This window comes from Indicator indicator, chromosome 16 (genome assembly GCF_027791375.1).
Source record: "Indicator indicator isolate 239-I01 chromosome 16, UM_Iind_1.1, whole genome shotgun sequence".
In the NCBI taxonomy this organism is placed as follows: Eukaryota; Metazoa; Chordata; class Aves; order Piciformes; family Indicatoridae; genus Indicator; species Indicator indicator.
Window position 1 is genome coordinate 19,006,101 of NC_072025.1, and position 17,166 is coordinate 19,023,266.

Below are 17,166 nucleotides of genomic sequence, written 5' to 3' on the forward strand. Positions count from 1 at the left end.
TTAGAACTGTGTTTACAGACACAGAGGTGCTCTGCCTGATGCTGTGTGAGGGGTTAAATGTCACCCTTGCTAAAGCAAATGAATCTTGCTTCTGATTTGAGGGGTCCTCAGACCTTCCTCCCAGGCCTGCTCCTACAAATGCCATGTAAACATGCACGTGTCACATTCCAACTGTTCACTTTTAGCTGCAAGTAGCTAAACTTTCTTTGTGCTCTCTAATAAAACTTAACACAAACCTGACCTTAAGAGGAAGTTTACACAGCTTTGTGCTCTCAAGCAGCTGAGATTTACTATATGTTGCTGTGTCTGTAATATTTGCCTTTATTCTGTAGTTTGAAAAAATCTCTCCACCACCTTCATCCTTGCCAGGTGGAGTGGAAAACTATGTGGGGTTCTGGCTGGGCTTGGTGAGCCCACACATGTCCCAGAGCAGTGCAGGAGGTGTGGGGTTCTGTAGACAAGGCAGTCACAAAGGGTAGGAGGGGGAAAAAGGAGAACAGATGCTTTACTGCTTTCATCTTCTTCCCAATAAGTACTATTGATGGTTTGAAGAATGGAGGTGATTAAGGCTCAGATCAGCTCAGAGGTGACTGAGCATCAGGCAGGCAGGGGATTTTTGCTCTGCTTTTTAGCATCTTTTCCTGCACACCTTAAACAGCACCAGGGCAAGTGCCTGTTTTCACCCATGTAATCCTCTAAGCTCCTCACAGTTTCTGCTGCTCTTGCTCTTGTTGCCCAGACCCATTACTTGGGCTGGAATTTCACACTGAAATGATCTGGGGTTGGGTGTGTAGGTGGCTGCCTGTTTTGCATCCTCCTTGCCAGGAAGATGTGAACAAGCCACATGCAGCTCGAAGCTTGTGAGTGAAAGGAGGTGGCTGGGACACAGCTCTGTGGTTCAGGGTGTCTGGGTGCTAGTGGGAGAACTTTACTCAGCTCCAACTGGCTCTGCATCCTTTTCTCTTGAGGAGACCTTATTGTGGCCTTCCAGTATCTGAAGGGGGCATACAAGAAAGCTGGGGAGGGACTTTTTAGGGTGTCAGCTAATGACAGGGATAGAGGGAATTGTAAAAAGTAGAAATGGGTAGATTCAGATTGGATGTTAGGAAGAAATTCTTCCCCATGAGGGTGGTGAGACACTGGCACAAGTTGTCCAGGGAGCTGCTGGAAGCCTCATCCCTGGAGGTTTTTGCAGCCACGCTGGATGTGGCTGTGAGCAACCTGCTGCAGTGTGAGGTGTCCTTGCCCATGGCAGGGAGGTTGGAACTGGCTGATCCTTGAGGTTCCTTCCAACCCTGACAATTCTGTGATTCTACGACCTTCAAGTCTGTTTTCCAAAAGATGGGCCAGAGTTGGTGCACTGTTTTTGTTCCCCTTGGGGATGCCTCATGGGCTGCATTTGCAGCTGGATAAGATCAGCAAAAGGAGTGTTTTAGGGAAGACCTTTTGTGTCCTGTCTTTGCACAAACCTCTATTCTTCTACTTCAGACCTTGCCAGCCTTGGGGTTTGGGACCTCACCTGCGGGTGTCATAAACAGTGTTTCAGAAGCAATAGCAAAGCAACATTGCAATTCCTGGGGTGTCCCGGGGGGAAGACAATGCCTATGCAATAAATTGCAGGTGGAGTCTCTGTTTCTCTCTTCCCTCTTCCTCTCTCCTTTAATTAAAACACCCCTGGAGGGTGCTGGGTGGGTGAGAACTCCTCTGGGATCTTCAGGCAGCCGAAGTCCCCAAGGACAGGCGGTTTGCTTCCACAGCTCTGCAACCAAAAGTGGTCCAGTGTGACTGGAGAGCTCCCATGGGTGCCTTGCACATGTGTAATGTAGCAGTGCTGCCTCTCAGCATCCTCCTTAACAGGAGCAGGTGGCCTCCCTCTGATCCCTTGAGGGAAGGAGAGCAGCTGTAGGTATGTGGACTGGGCAACTCCAGGCTTAATAGTTTCTTGGCTGGAGAAAGGACCATCCCTGTTGTTAATTTGTACCTTTGTCCAGAAGCCCCAGAGAGCTGGCTGTGGTGCAGACCCTCCTTCTGGGGTGCCTGGAGTGGGTCTTGTGACTTAGCACCCTGCTTCTTTACAGAGATCCGTGGGAAGAGTAGAAGGGGATAAGGCATTTTGGAGGTTGCTTTTCCAGCAGTCTTAATTTCCATGGTGCACAGAGCCATGATGGGAGTGGAGGGGTGCTGTGAGCCTGCCATGTATTCTCTCTGCTAGATCCCCCTCGCATCCTGACTCTGGAGGAGCCAGTGTTGCACCTGGAGCACTGCATCGCGTTTGCAGTGCACGGGAACCCAGCCCCCACCCTTCACTGGCTGCACAACGGCCAGGTCCTCCGGGAGACAGAGATCATCCACATGGAGTTTTACCAGCAAGGGGAAGTCTCTGAGGGTTGCCTGCTCTTCAACAAACCCACTCACTACAACAACGGCAACTACACCATTGTGGCCACCAACCAGCTGGGCTCAGCCAACCAAACCATCAAAGGACACTTCCTTGAAAAGCCCTTTCCAGGTAGGAGATTCAGTTTATGTCTTTAGGGTTGCCTGCAATCCACAACTCTTGCTATGACCCCAACAACAGTTCTTGCACTTGACCACCCCAGCCGGCCTTTGAGCAGCAGGTTGGAAGAGGTGACCTCTGCAGGCCTCTTCTGACTGGTTTGATTCTCCTACTTAAGTCCTAAGAGAGACACTAAGTGGTTTGGATATTCTGTAGTGGTGGTGGTGGTGTTTTGTTTGTGGGTTTTTTTTTTTTTTTTTAACAGCTTTAGGGATTTCAGTAGGAATAGGATGGAAGTTTGGCCAATTATTTTGGGTCTCCTCTGGGGTGTCCCAAAAAGCTTGCCCAATTGTTTTTGGAAGAGTTTTTTCACTGGGATTGCTTTTCAGAAGCTAAAGAAAGGAAACCCCTTTGCATCACTTTGAAGTGATGCAATTCTACCTTTTATTTATTTGTTTGTTTATTTGATTGTTTTCTTCAAGCTTGCAATTGTGAAATGACTAAAGCAGGATGGGGCAGTGCCAGGGTTGTTTTCTTTCTGGGTATGACATGTGTAATTCCAGACTGCCAGGCCTACAGAAGATGCCACAGCTCAATTAGTCATTTCCCATCACTTTGCTGGGGTTTCTTCACTGACTGGTTAGAATTCCCACTTGTACCCTGCAGTGTCTTCAAGAGTTGCTTTTCCTCCTCAGCAGGTCCCATCTTTCTAGCACTCAGGACCAGGACCACCCCACAGGAGATAAAATGGTTTTAACTGAATTCCCAACATCTTTCTGTGAAGGATTAGTCAGAGGCCATAGCTCAGGCTACACCCTCAGGCTGTCTCCTCTCAAGATCCAAAGTTCAGCAGGACAGTTTCACTGCCCCAAGGAAGGGCACTGCTGACATTTCCCTGCCTCATTAACACCAACATGCCAGTGGGTATCAGTTCAGGCATTCCTCTCCCATCACACTTTGGGGAACAGCATCCTCATAGGCTCACAGGATGTTAGGGGTTGGAAGGGACCTCTGGAGACCATCAAGTCCAACCCCCCTGCCAGAGCAGGACCAGAGAATCCAGCACAGGTCACACAGGAACACAGCCAGACAGGGCTTGAAAGTCTCCGGAGAAGGAGACTCCACAACCTCTCTGGGCAGCCTGTTCCAGTGCTCTGGGACCCTCACAGTGAAGAAGTTCCTCCTCATGTTGAGGTGGAACCTCCTGTGCTGTAGTTTCTATTCATTGCCCCTTGCCCTATCCCAGGGTGCAAGTGAGCAGAGCCTGTCCCCTCCCTCTTGATCCCCAGCCCTCAGATATTTAGAAACATTTATTAAATCCCCTCTCAGTCTTCTCTTCTCCAGACTAAACTGCCCCAGGGCTCTCAGCCTCTCCTCATAGGGCAGCACTCTTAATCACCCTCACAGCTCTGCATTGGATTCTCTCCAGTAGATCCCTGTGTCTCTTGAACTGGGGAGCCCAGAACAGGATGCAATATTCCAGGTGAGGTCTCACCAGGGCAGAACAGAGGGGGAGGAGAACCTTCCTCTGTCTGCTGAACACACTCCTCTGAATGCAGCCCTTGCTCTGCTCTCTGGCTGTGCACCCCCATGCTGGCCATGGTGGAGTTAAGATCCGTGCGTGCTGCAGCCTTCAGGAATGAAGCCATGAGAAAGTGGCAGCTCTAAATTGGCCCCTGCAGCCCAGAGAAAACCCAGCAAAATAGGGCACTTGCTAAATATAGCAAAATACCCCCAGTGCTCTCATTTATTATTTATATTGCACCATATATGTACACAGAGCTTTCCCACAGGTCAAATAGCGTAAACGCAACCCCAGATCTCTGCCTTGAAGATCTGACAGTTGAACAAAGCAGCTGAGATGGATGGGAGTGTGAAATTTGTGCTCTGGCTCTGAGGATGGTGCCCTTTTTGTCCAGCTGACCTGTTTGTTTCCTTCTGTTAGAGCAGAAGAGCAGCTTATCAAATGTAGGTGAGGGTGAGGAGAGGTGCACAGGTTTGCAGTCTCAGCTCTGTCAGGTCTCACCTTGGTGACTTAATTTCCCCATCTGTCAAATGGGGACAGCTCTTAAGTAGGTCCTGGACCTCCAGAAAAGGGGGCAGGCAGATCTGCTGCTCCAGGAGGGCTGGGTTTGGAAATGAATCTGAGCCATGCCATGATGTGGGAAGGCACAGTGGTGTTTGAAGAGCCTCATGTGCCAGAGGTCCTGGGAGAATGGGGTTATGTGGGACATGGAAAATACTGCCCTTGTGACTGCAGCTTCCCTCACCACCTTGTGAGTAGTGTTGGTGTGGAGGCCTTACTGATCCTGAGACAGAGAGAGAGAGAGGGGACTGGGAAGGGACTTTTCAGGGTGTCAGCTAATGATAGGGATAGAGGAAATAGAAAAAAAGTAGAAATGGGGAGATTCAGATTGGATGTTAGAAAGAAATTCTTCCCCATGAGGGTGGTGAGACACTGGAACAGGTTGCCCAGGGGGGTGCTGGAAGCCTCATCCCTGGAGGTTTTGAAGGTCAGGCTGGATATGGCTGTGAGCAACCTGATCTAGTGTGAGGTGTCCCTGCCCATGGCAGGGGGGTTGGAAGTGGATGATCCTTGAGGTTCCTTCCAACCCTGACCCATTTCTTTTATTTCTTCTGATCTAGAGTTCCAAAGTGTTCCTCACCCTGGCAGACCTTGCCAGCCCCATGCAGGATGTAATTTGCTTCCCTTGAAGTTTGTTGCTCCATCCACTGCAGCAGCTGCCTGTAAGACTCAGTGTAGCTGATGTTTATCATTTCCCATTGGAAGGTAGACTCCCTCAGAAAACACCTCAAATGGAAGGTTCCCCACTGGGATCCATTCAGGAAGTTTATTGCCCATAGCTATTCACACATGCAAAGATTTTACTGTCTGTGGAATGAGAATTGTTAGTCTTAATTAATTAATGAAAGCAAAGTGCCTAGTAAAGGATCTGTGACCACATCTTTTGGAGACACCTCTGGTTTGCCACCTCCTGTTGCTGTGCCAGATTGTGCTGCTTAGGTTGAGAAGAGAAAAGTGCTGTTAGAAGCTGTGAAGATATCTCCCATGCCATATCCTGCTTCTCTAGGGTCCAGGACAGTGGCTCCTAGGACAGATTTGTCTCATATCCTGATCAAAGTCTCATTTGCACCTTGTCACTGGCATCTCAGCCACAGGTTGCCATCTCTTTATTAAATCCACACAGGTTAATATCCACTGTGATGAGTGTTCAGTTCTTTGGGAGCTTCTCAGAGAACTCAAGTGGACTGAAATGTCTTGGCTATGTTTTATATGTTGAAAAATAAGATGTAGTTGGAAAAACATTTTTTTAATTTGTTTTTTGGTGGGCTTTTAGTGAATTTGCTTAGTCCAGCAGAAAAAGAAAACGGAAAGAGGAAAATATAAAAGCAGGGAGAGTTTTGCAACTAGGCTCTGCCTGCTTTAATGGTGTAAAAAAACCCAAACACAACAGTCTCCAAGTGAAATATTTCTCTTCCCCCTCCCTTTTTTCTTTTTCTTTCTTTTTTTTTTTTTTTCCATCCTCTTTCTAGAAAAAGCCAAAGGAAGTTACTCTTCTGCTTGATTGAAATCAAAATATTTTTTCAGGTTTTGTTTTGTTTTTTTCCCCCCACCCCCTGGTTTGGAAAGCCCTGTTTGTCACCCAGGGGTTGCTTTAAGCTTCCTTTCCAAGCCTCCAGTGTGAACATTGCAGTGTCCTTCCAGGAGCCCTCTGCCAGCAAAGCTGTGTAAACTCCAGTTACTGTGGGGCTCAGTCTCTTACATGGGCAAGTGAATGGAAAGCTGATGTTACTCTCATGCTATGTAAACTGAGTGTCACCAAGAGCTTTAGACCTCATCATCTGGGGCCTCAGCTGCCTGCAGAGCTGAAGGAGCTTTACTGAATAGAGTGGAGCAGTCAAGAGGCTGACAGCAGGGACTGGAGTAGTTTTCCCAGGCAAGAGGCAGCTCTGGGACAGCCACAGCCTCCACGCCCAGTTCAGATGCTGTTGGCTTTCCTGAGCTGCTCATGAAAAAGAGGTCAGGGGAGGTCTCTCTAACCTGTTGCCCCAAACTGAGCCCTCCTCCTTGGGAACTGGTCCTTATTTTCATGGGATTTTGTCCTTGGTGAATGCTGCCATGCCAGGCAAGATCTATTCCTTTGCCCTCCACCTCCATGCTGCTGAGCCCTGTGTGTCTGTGGGAGTTTTGCTGGCCTGCTGGAGGCAGGATTGTTCAAGGACCATTCCAAAGAGTGGTTAGCATGCTGCTGGCCTTGCAGTAACATCCGTCCCCTCCTGTTTCAGCCCAAGGCCCTGCACAGTCTGCCCTATGCTCTTTCCATCCTGACCCTCCAGCATGTCCTGCTGTGGCACATCCACTGCAATTTCCAGTTATGGTTGCCCAAGAGGACAGAAAGACCTTGGTTTCCTGGGAACTTCAGGGTGGTGCTGAGTGCCTGAGGGTGGGTTGGGAATGAGATTACTCTTCCTTTGCTGTGCTGCTAACTCTGTTGCTTCTCTCTTTGTCCTTTCCACAGAGAGTACGGACAACTTTGTCTCAAGTAAGTGTCCCCTTGCCCTTTGAATGCTGTGGGGGTGTTTGGGTTTGGCAGGTTCCTCTGTCTCTCTGTGACTTAATTTGCTCCTAAGGGATAAAAAACAGGAAGACAAAAGGAAGCTTGTGTAGGTTGGAAAAAGCCCTGATTTTCCATGCATTTGACTAGTAGGCAAATGCATCAAAATGGTGTGGCCAGCAGGGCGAGAGAGGGGACTCTGCCCCTTGACTCTGCTCTGCTGAGACCCCACCTCCAATCCTGCCTCCAGTTCTGATATCCCTAGCATAAGAAGGACACAGAGCTGCTGGAGAGAGTTCAGAGGAGGCCACAAAGATGATCCAAGGACTGGAACACCTCTGCTGTGAGGACAGTCTGAAGGAGCTGGAGAAGAGAAGACTCCAGGGGCACCTTAGAGCTGCCTTCCAGTAGCTGAGGGGATCCTCCAGGAAGGCTGCAGAGGGACTCTTCATGAGAGTGTCTAGAGACAGAACAAGGGAGAATGATGTGAGGCTGAGGGAGAGCAGGGTGAGACTGGATCTGAGGAAGAAGTTCTTCAGTAGGAGGGTGGTGAGACTCTGGAATAGGCTGCCCAGGGAGGTTGTGGCTGCCTCCTTCCTGGAGGTGTTCAAGGCCAGGCTGGATGAGGCCCTGAGCAGCTGAGTCTAGTTGAGAGGTGTCCCTGCCCATGGCTGGGAGGTTAGTGTGGATGACCAATGATGTCCCTTCCAACCTGAGCCATTCTATGATCAAGTTCTGCTGGAGTCAATCTTGTGTTTTAGCCCTTCTTAGACCAGTAAACTGGAAACTTTGGGAGATGGCTCAGGGCTGGAGGCCACCCAACACAGAAGATCAGGCACTCTAATGTTTTGTGTAAGGTTGGAGTGACATCAGCATTGTCCTGCTCAGTGTTTTTCTCTGCTGATGTGCATCAGAAACTCTCTGACAGTTGATTTTGGTGCCCTCTGAAACAGGAATTTGCAGCCTCTGTTAGGGGTGACCTGGCTGTCATTAGATCAGACACTGCCACTGGGGATGTGTCTTGGCAGCCCCACGGGAGCCCTGCTGAATCTTCTGTCTTTGGTCTTTTGGTTTCAGTCGGTGATTATGAAGTGAGTCCCACCCCACCCATCACTGTGACCCACAAACCAGAGGAGGACACTTTTGGGGTGAGTCTTGTCCTCTTCCCTGCAGAACTGTAGACAACTCACTATTTACATTCCTCTGCTGCTTGGAGATGTTTGCAAGAAAAAAAAAAATCTCTTCCTTTCTGACTCAAGCCAACAATCAGAAGGATTTTGTGGCTTACACTGGGAGGAACCACATGATCCTCTTGGGTCTGCAGTGGAGCCAAGGATCTCTTTGAAAATGAGGCATCCTGTGAAGCTGCTACTGGCAGGGTCAGAAATTCTCTCTCTAAAAAAGCAGCACCCAGAGAGCAAACAAACAGGCAATTGTCTGTTTCAGGCTATTATTGAGCTGTTAGGCTTAGCCTTGTGAGGGACTCAGATTTACCTTGACTCCATTCTGTCAATGCCAGTTTGCCTTCCCTCCTGCTGTGCAGGCCATGCCAAAACTGAAAAAGGAAAGAAAGCTTTTGGCTTCTCAGGTCTCAGGATGGTCTTTCTCTTGCAGAATCCAGGCAAAAAGGGACAAATACTTGTGTGTAAGTGTTGGGAGGGGGGTGTGGAAATTATCAGGTTATCACAATTGCTCTAATTGTGCAGATTTTGAGATCTTAAGACCCACCAGGCATCCACAGAAGGAGGAGAACTCAATCCACCTTGGTTTCAGTTACCACAATTGCTCTAATTGTGCAGATTTTAAGATCTTGAAACCTACAAGGCATCAACAGAAGGAGGAGAACTCAATCCACCTTGGTTTCAGTCACCACAATTGCTCTAATTGTGCAGATTTTAAGATCTTGAGACGCACCAGACATCCACAGAAGGAAGAGAACTCAATCCATCTTGGTTTCAATTCTCCTCCTCCAACTGAAAATCTCTTGTAACTGGAGGGAAAACTTTGAACACTGAGGCTTGGAGTAATCATGTGCACTGATTATTAGATGTACAGCCCAGCAAACATTGTGTGTGTGTGTGGGGGTGAAAACAGAGTGTGGCAAAGTAACAAATGTTAAAACCAAAAATAAATCTAGTAGCTGATGTATCAAGGGCAGGGGAAAGAGTTGCAAATTGAAATGTCTTTTTCTTGGTGAAATGATGCCTTTTCTATTAGGAGCAGAATAGAGTTTTGTAAAAGGAAGCAAAGTCTAAATGCATCACAAGACCCCAGCACAATTGGACAAATGCCAAGGAAATTGTTGTTTACATCAATGCAATAAAAAGAGCTCCAGCAAAGGCTTGGAGGAATAAATATTCATAAATATTAAAATAAGCCTGGGATTGTAAACCCTTTAGGGCAAGGAGGTTTTCTTTCCTCTGCTTGTATACTGACACAGTGGAACTGCAGTTCCAGTGAAGGGTTTTTAGACACTGTTGTAGGATAAATATTGACTACTAAAAAAAAAAAACCAAAACTAAATTACAACAAGCAGGGAGAACCATTACAGACTTTAGGAAAACCAAATGGTTTTGGGGGAAGAAAAACCTAAACCAGTCCTACTTCATTTCTTCCATTTTCTTTTCGTGGTGTGTTATTTCCCCTCATTTTTTTGTCCTGAGGGAGGTTTGGGTGGAGGCAGAGTTGCTCTTTCCAAAGAGTTTTCTGCTGCTCCTGTGTAATCCCAGCTCAGGTTAGGGTAGCTTTAGCATGGTGATGTCATGGCCCAGTGGTGATGTCATGGCCCAGTGATGGTGATGTCAGAATTGGAGGCTCGTGATGTGGGGCAGTGAAGGGAGGACCCGGGCATTAGAGCAGAGGACCTCCTTCCTTGCAGATAAATGGAGAGGCTGGGGAGAGCTGGTGCCAGACTGGTATCACTGACAGGGAGACCCCAGCTCATCAGACCTGTGGTGCTTCCAAGCTGTGCCATCGTGGATCCTTTCTCGTGGATCCTTTCTCGGCTGATATCCACGGTGCGGCAGCAGCAGGTGTGAGCCTCTAGAGAGGTTATCTGGGCAAGGAGGTTGCTGTATTTCCAATCTGAACCCCCAAATTCCCCTCTCTTGACTCTGAGGCTTTCTCCTTTCAGGTTTCCATCGCAGTTGGGCTGGCAGCTTTTGCTTGTGTCCTCTTGGTCATCCTCTTTATTATGATCAACAAGTACGGCCGGCGGTCCAAGTTTGGGATGAAAGGTAAGTGCAGTTGCTTTCCTCTAGCAGGAGGCATCTTCCAGGATTGCCAGGCTCTTATAGCACAGGTGGAAAGGTGGTGTGGTTTTATTCCTACCTCATCAGTCTTGGTGCAAAGCCTTCTGAAGAGCACAGTGTCCAAACCTGTTCTGTTTGCTGAGGGAGTGATGGAGATGTTCTCACCTCTGGGTGCTTCTGCTGGGCAGAAGTCTGTGTGTGTTCTCCTTAGCAGCACACATCTGCATCTACAGGCTGCCTAGCAGGGCTTTGAGCTTTCTCCCTCCAGCTGTGTGTTGAAAGAGCTGTGCTCAGGAGAGTGTGTTCTTTGATGAAATCTTCTGGGTGGACTTGGTGGTGCATGGGTTTTGCCTTGCATCACGCTGGGTGCAGAGGGCAGGGTGTATGAAGGAGGTAGAGAAGGATATGGAATTGGTTTAGGTTCTATTGGAAGGGCAGGTGGACCCATTCTGTGCCTGGCTGTGGATGGGGACCAGGATGCTACTCTAAGCTCATAAGGTCCCTGCCACAAAAGCAACTGCTGACCTGTCTTTCAGCGATGTGGAAGGCTCCCATCTGCTGCCTCTCTGCTGGAAGGTTTCCTCCTCTGCAGCATGAATAACCACTTTAAGAGGTATTTCAAGTGTCCCTGGTAGTGATTAGAAAGTGAGAAGGCATCTGATGTTTGCCAGGCAAGATGGGTGTCCCTGTGCTACCAACACCAGCACAGTGATGTGACAGAGCTAATGCCAGAAGAAAGTAGATGACTCTGTGCCATCTGCTTTTTGTGACTCTGCTGGTATCTCCAGTTGGGCAGCGTTGGTGGTGCCCCTTGAAGGTTGGAGGAAGAGCCTTCCCATGACAAAGTAGTTCCCGGCCTAATTGGTGGCTCATGCACACACTGTTTGAAGCCAAGCTTTGACTAACCTGAGCTGCTTCTGAGGCTCTTGAGTCGCAGCCTTCCTCTGGCCTTGCTGGGACCTGCATGGGAGGGCAGGTTGAGAGGTTTGGGAACATTTCTGGTGCTTCCTGGGGCTTTGTTTGGTTTAAAAAGACATTTCTGAGTGGGTCCAGATGGGATTCTGGCTGGAGTTTCTCCTCTGCATCCTATGGAGAGAGAAGACAGGACATTTAATTAAATAGTGAATCTTCTACACCAACTTAGTAATATTTAGTCCATATGTCCAATGATAAGAACCATCTGGTGGGGTGTACTGACTGGTGGGTGGAATAGAGGAATGGAAGACAGGGTTCCTGGGATCAATTCCCAGCTCTTCCACTGACTCACTTAGTGTCCATAGGCAACTAGCTGACTTAACCTCTGTCTCTGCTTTGATTTCCCCATCTGTAAAAGGGGGGATGATGTTGGGTGCCTTCTGGAGAGATTTGTCACTGCCAGGGTATTGCTACTGATGGGGCTTAGAGGTACAAATATAAGAAAGGAAAAGTAACTTCTGACCCTGATGGAAGAATCAAAGGGGAATGAGTCTCATGTGAATAACCAGTCTTGGTGAAGAGATGTGCATGTGAGTGTGTGCAGAGGTGTTTGGGTGAGTGTGGTGGTGGATATTCTGTCCTCCCAGAAGCTGGAGGGATGCTGTCATGGATGCTTCTGTGTGCAGTTTTTGGAAGGCAAAAATGTTTAGCCAGAACCCTAGAATGGCTCAGGTTGGAAGGGACCTTAGAGATCATCTCCTCCAACCTCCCCACCATGGGCAGGGACACCTCTCAACTAGACTCAGCTGCTCAAGGCCTCATCCAGCCTGGCCTTCGACAGCACAGGTGTCCACAGCCTCCCTGGGCAGCCTATTCCTGAGTCTCACCACCCTCCTACTGAAGAACTTCTCCTAAGCTTCAGTCTCAACCTACTCTTCCTCAGCTCCAAACCATTCCCCCTTGTCCTGTCTCTAGACACCCTCATGAAAAGTCCCTCTGCAGCCTTCCTGTAGGATCCCTTCAGCTGTTGGAAGGCAGCTCTGAGGTCCCCTTGGAGCCTTCTCTTCTCCAGGCTGCACAACCCCAGCTCCCTCAGCCTGTCCTCACAGCAGAGGTGCTCCAGCCCTTGGATCATCTTTGTGGCCCTCAGCAGAGCTCGCTTTCCTTCTCATCATGCTGTATTTCCTCCAATTGTGATATGAAATCACAACCCTGGAAAGGTTGTAAAAGTTTTATGGGTGGCTTTGGAGAGCTGGAGCTGTCAGGAATGAAACACATCTTTAAAACCAGATGGTGGCTGCAGATCCTCCTGCCCTGTGGACAGTTTCTCTTGCACAAGGCCTTACTTGCTCTGAGCCTCCTGCTTTTCCCCTACACCCTTTGTAGGGTGCCTTTGTCAGCTGCCCTGCCACCAGGCTTTGCATCTTTAAACTGTCTCCTTTCTTTGCTGCCAGACCTCATCACCTTTCTACCCACAACACAAATGCAACCCTTCCATTCCCTTGCCATGGCTGGCACGTTTGGGACTACCTTGGCTCTGGTCTGCCCTGAAAGCTGTAGCTGACTTATTTCTTGCCCCACAAGGAATGCAGCAGTCCACTCCATGCTTTCCAAAATGCAGTTTCTCAGCTCTCTCTCCTCTCTGTTCAGCACATCCATGGCTCCATGGCCTTGCACTCTCCTCACATTGCTTTGGGGTCCCAGCTGAGCTGTTGCAGCTGGTCCCAACCTGGCAATGGTACTTTGAAGCTAATGTTTGTCTTGTGTCCTCCATGTCTCTTTCCACAGTGTCTCCTCTTTCACTCCACTAGTGGGATGCTCTTCCATTCCTTCTTTCTGAAAGCTTTCCCTTAAGGGGGGGTGATGTCCTTGTCCAAGTCCTCAAATCACTTCCCTTAGTGATCCTCAGCTCACATACAGGTTCTACCTCATTCTGACCCTCTGTACAGGGCACAGTGCAGCTGTTAGCTACCCCCAAACCACCTTTAGCTGGCACTTTCCTCTGGGTCCCTCATTACCAGTTAGTTCTTGGTCAGGAGCCACCTCCTGTGTGGCATCCAGTGTGTTATCACTTACTAATTAAAAAAAAACCCAAAACCAAAAATGCCAAAGTATGAGTGGTTTGGAGAAAGTACATCATTCCCTGATGCACTCCCTGAGTCAGGAGTTGTTTTGTTCCTTGCCAGCTGATATGTTGCCACTTGTTGTTGAAATCCCAGGCTGGCAGGCCTGCAGCAGCAGGTTTTTCCTGTTGTTTTTGTCACAGACACAGAACCAGAACGCTGTGTGCTCCTGTTGGATGTGTTACTCAAAGCACCTTGTGAGTCTGAGAGTGTTTTGCCTTCTGCATCTCCTAGCATGTTAAGCAGATGGGGTTTCTCTTAGAGAGAGAGAATGAGAGGTAAATCTGGACTGGCAAGATGTCACTTTGGGCTGGAAAGTGCCCCCTGGCCAGCCTGTTGGGTTGCCCACCAGCCTTCAAAGCAGACTAATGGTCGCTGAATGTCCAACATGCCTTTGGAAAGTAACTCTGTGCCTCACAGAGCATGTGCTGGGGGAGGACTGCTAGAGGATGATGTGTCCACACTTGTCCTCTCCTGGCTGGTAGCACACCCTCAGAGCACTGCATGAGAGCCCTGGCAGAGCTGCTGCTCTGGTTCTGACCTGGCTACTGATACAGCCAAGTGGTGCAAAGGGCTGCGCTGCCGAGCGAGCTGTCCACAGGCTGCAGCAGGGGCACCAACAAAAGCTCCTTGTGCAGGGGCTGTGACGTGCTCTGCTCCTGTCTCCTTGGTGTCCCTTGGCTGGGCTCACAGGGGCTGGCTCAGTGCCACCCCCTTGTTCTCTCAGGAGAGGCCATTCATTAGCCTGGGGTGGAGGAGGGCAAATCCCCTTTCTGGCTGGCTGTCTTTGGCTTCTCCAGCTGGGGCGCAGGGAGAGGGGTAGGCTGAAGCAGCTTGGGAGGGGTGCTGGGGTGATGGAGGTGTCAAGAAAACAGCAAAGCAAAGAGAATTTTTGTAAAGTGTGGTGTTATGTGGGCATCATGGAGGCAGAGGGGAATCAGAATGTTAGGGGTTGGAAGGGACCTCAAAAGATCATCTAGTCCAACCCCCACCCTGTCAGAGCAGGATCAGCCAGGGCAGGTCACACAGGAACACATCCAGGTTGGTTTTGAGTGTCTCCAGAGAAGGAGACTCCACAGCCTCTCTGGGCAGCATGTTCCAAGGCTCTGTCACCCTCACAGTCAAAAAGTTCTTTCTTATGTTCATATGAAACTTCCTCTGCTCCACCCTGCACCCATTGCCCCTTGTCCTGTCATTGGGCATCACTGAGGAGAGCCTGGCTCTGTCCTCCTGACACTCACCCTTCACATCTGGAGCTGCAGAGGTGGGCTGCAGCTGCTTGCTGAAGGGTGATGTATCTAGAGGGAGAGCTGAGATGCTTGTTAAGACCTTGTGCTAGTGTGGGATGAAGAACAGCATCTTACAGAGCAAGAAACTGACAGCTCTTGGGTTTGCTGTTGTGGCCAGGGCAATGGGTGGGATGGAGCACATGGGAAGGAGGAGCCTGGCATCCCTCCCTCAGTCATTGCTTGCTCTGACTCTGGGCTCAGTCTTTCACATTCTCTGACCACCCAGAAGAGGTGCAGGGATTTAAAGCTCACCTTCTAAGATCAGGCTTGTCACCACAAGCCTCGTAAACCCACTTCTTCTGATAAAAGTTGGAAATTCCAGCAGATGACAGGAAATTAAGTTTCATAATGTATTAAAAAAATAAAAAAAACCCCACAACCCCATATGCAAGTCCTGGGACTAACAAAAATGGAATTTCATAAACCAGTAATAACAGCAGAGAAAAGTCCTGGGACTAACAAACTGCTGGGATGGCACAGAGGTGGAGACTGTGTAAGCACAGAGGTGGATGGACAAATATCTGCTCCTTTCACTTGTTTTGCATTACATTTGAGAGTGCCTAGGGATCAAGAACGTGTGCTCAGGCAGATTTCTGTGCTGCATGACTTTAAAGGAGGGAAAAAAAAAGTGAAAATCAAACTGAGTTTGCCAAGATCTGGGGAGAAAGATGCTAGAACAAATCCAGAGGCAAGGGCACTTGTTGCTTTGCTGAGCTGAACTGCTTTCCAGGCTCTGAGATTAAAAATAAAACAAAACATCTTGCATTTTCCAAATGAGGTTTTTCTTCCTGGGGTGGAGAGAGTGGCAGCTAATGGTTCAGATTTGGTTACAGTTGGCAAAGAGTCAATTGCTTTGGGGTCTGTCCTACAGAAATAAGGGCCTGTGACGGGGGCTGCCTCCCTGTGTATGTGGAGAGGGTGTGTACAGCTCTGCACACCTGCTCTTGCCCTTTTGGTTCCACCCAGAGGAGAAGGACTTAGCGAGATCTTTACAGGCAGAATCACAGAATTATTGAGGCTAGAACAGCCCTCTGAGATCAAGTCCAGCCTATGACCCAACACCTATGACCTAGCCTATGACCTAAGTCTGGTGACTTAGACCAGACCATGTCACTAAGTGCCACATCCAATCTTGCCTTAGACACCTCCAGAGATGGTGATTGCACCACCTCCCTGCCAGTCCATTCCAGTGTCTAATTATCCTTTCCAGGAGGAAGTGCTTTCTGACATCCAACCTAAACCTCCCCTGATGCAGCTTCAGGCCATGCCTTCTCCTCTTGTCACAAGTTGCCTGACCCTCACCTGACTACAACTTCCCTTCAGGTAGTTGTAGAGCGTGGTAAGGTCCCCTCTGAGTCTCCTCTTCTCCAGGCTGAACACCGCCAGCTCCCACAGCCTTTTCCTCCAGTCCCTTCCCCAGTCCTGTTGCTCTCCTCTGGACTTGCTCCAGCACTTCAATATCATTTTTTTTTTTTTTTTTTTTTGAAGTGACAGGCCCAGGACTGCAAACTGTGCTCAAGGTGAGGCTTCACCAGTGCCAAGCACAGGGGCAGAATTCCATCCCTAGTCCTGCTGCCCACACTATTCCTGGTACAAGCCAAGATGCCATTGGCCTTCTGTGCCAGCTGGGCACACTGCTGGCTCCTGCTCAGCCAGTTGTCAACCAGCAATTCCAGGTCCCTTTCTGCCAGGCTGCTGACAACTCAGCTGATGCCCCACTGATGAAAATACCTCCAACCTTTCAGGCCATTGGAGAATCCACATGGAAGCTCAGCCTTGGGCAGAAAAACCAAGCAGAGAGGGGAGTAGAATTTCCAGGGCTCTGCCACATGCATGTGTATATTTTCTTTCTGAATAGGCAGAGACAAGAAGGAGATGGGGGGAGAAAAACCAACGAGAGAGGAGTGAATACACTGCCCACACCTCCTGTAAGGTCTGAGGAGCCTCAGCACCGTTTGTTCTCACAGCCCTGATCAAAGTGCTGGCACTGCTGGTGTGCATGTGGATGTCAGAAGCACTTGCAGAGCTGTTCCATTGTAATTTAGCATTAGCTAATAGGTACTTAAAGTAAAGTGGTTGCCTGTTTCATTACGACTGGGGGGTTATTAACATTTTTTTCCCCCATAAACAGATGGTAGCTGTCCTCTGAGTCGATTGCAGAACAGTTCCAGGGTTCTGATTCAGGAGGGCTGACCCCTGAAAAGATGTCTTGGGTGCCTGGCATTTTGCTTTTTGTTGATTTGGGTTTTTCTGTTTCTCTTTTATTTGTTTATTTTATATTTTCTTTCCTCCTTCATCATGCAATTCAAGAGGACCAACCCCTGCAAAGATATCTTAAAATCATAGAATTGTTAGGGTTGGAAGGGACCTCAAGGATCATCCAATTCCAACCCCCTGCCATGGGCAGGGACACCTCACACTACAGCAGGTTGCTCACAGCCACATCCAGCCTGGCTGCAAAAACCTCCAGGGATGAGGCTTCCAGCAGCTCCCTGGGCAACCTGTTCCAGTGTC

The 17,166-nt window shown here is 49.0% G+C and overlaps 1 protein-coding gene across 5 annotated transcripts in view; it reads left to right on the forward strand.

The window, feature by feature from the left end:
• NTRK3 (neurotrophic receptor tyrosine kinase 3) overlaps positions 1-17,166 on the forward strand; it is a 250,744-nt gene that overhangs the window by 83,605 nt on the left and 149,973 nt on the right. For 4 of the 5 annotated variants that reach the window (XM_054388351.1, XM_054388348.1, XM_054388349.1 and 1 more), the window contains 4 exons: positions 2,213-2,509; positions 7,039-7,062; positions 8,152-8,222; positions 10,208-10,310. In XM_054388351.1, coding sequence (XP_054244326.1) covers positions 2,213-2,509; positions 7,039-7,062; positions 8,152-8,222; positions 10,208-10,310 — 495 coding nt within the window. The remainder of the gene's footprint in view (positions 1-2,212; positions 2,510-7,038; positions 7,063-8,151; positions 8,223-10,207; positions 10,311-17,166) is intronic. The other variant, XM_054388350.1, reaches the window with a different exon arrangement.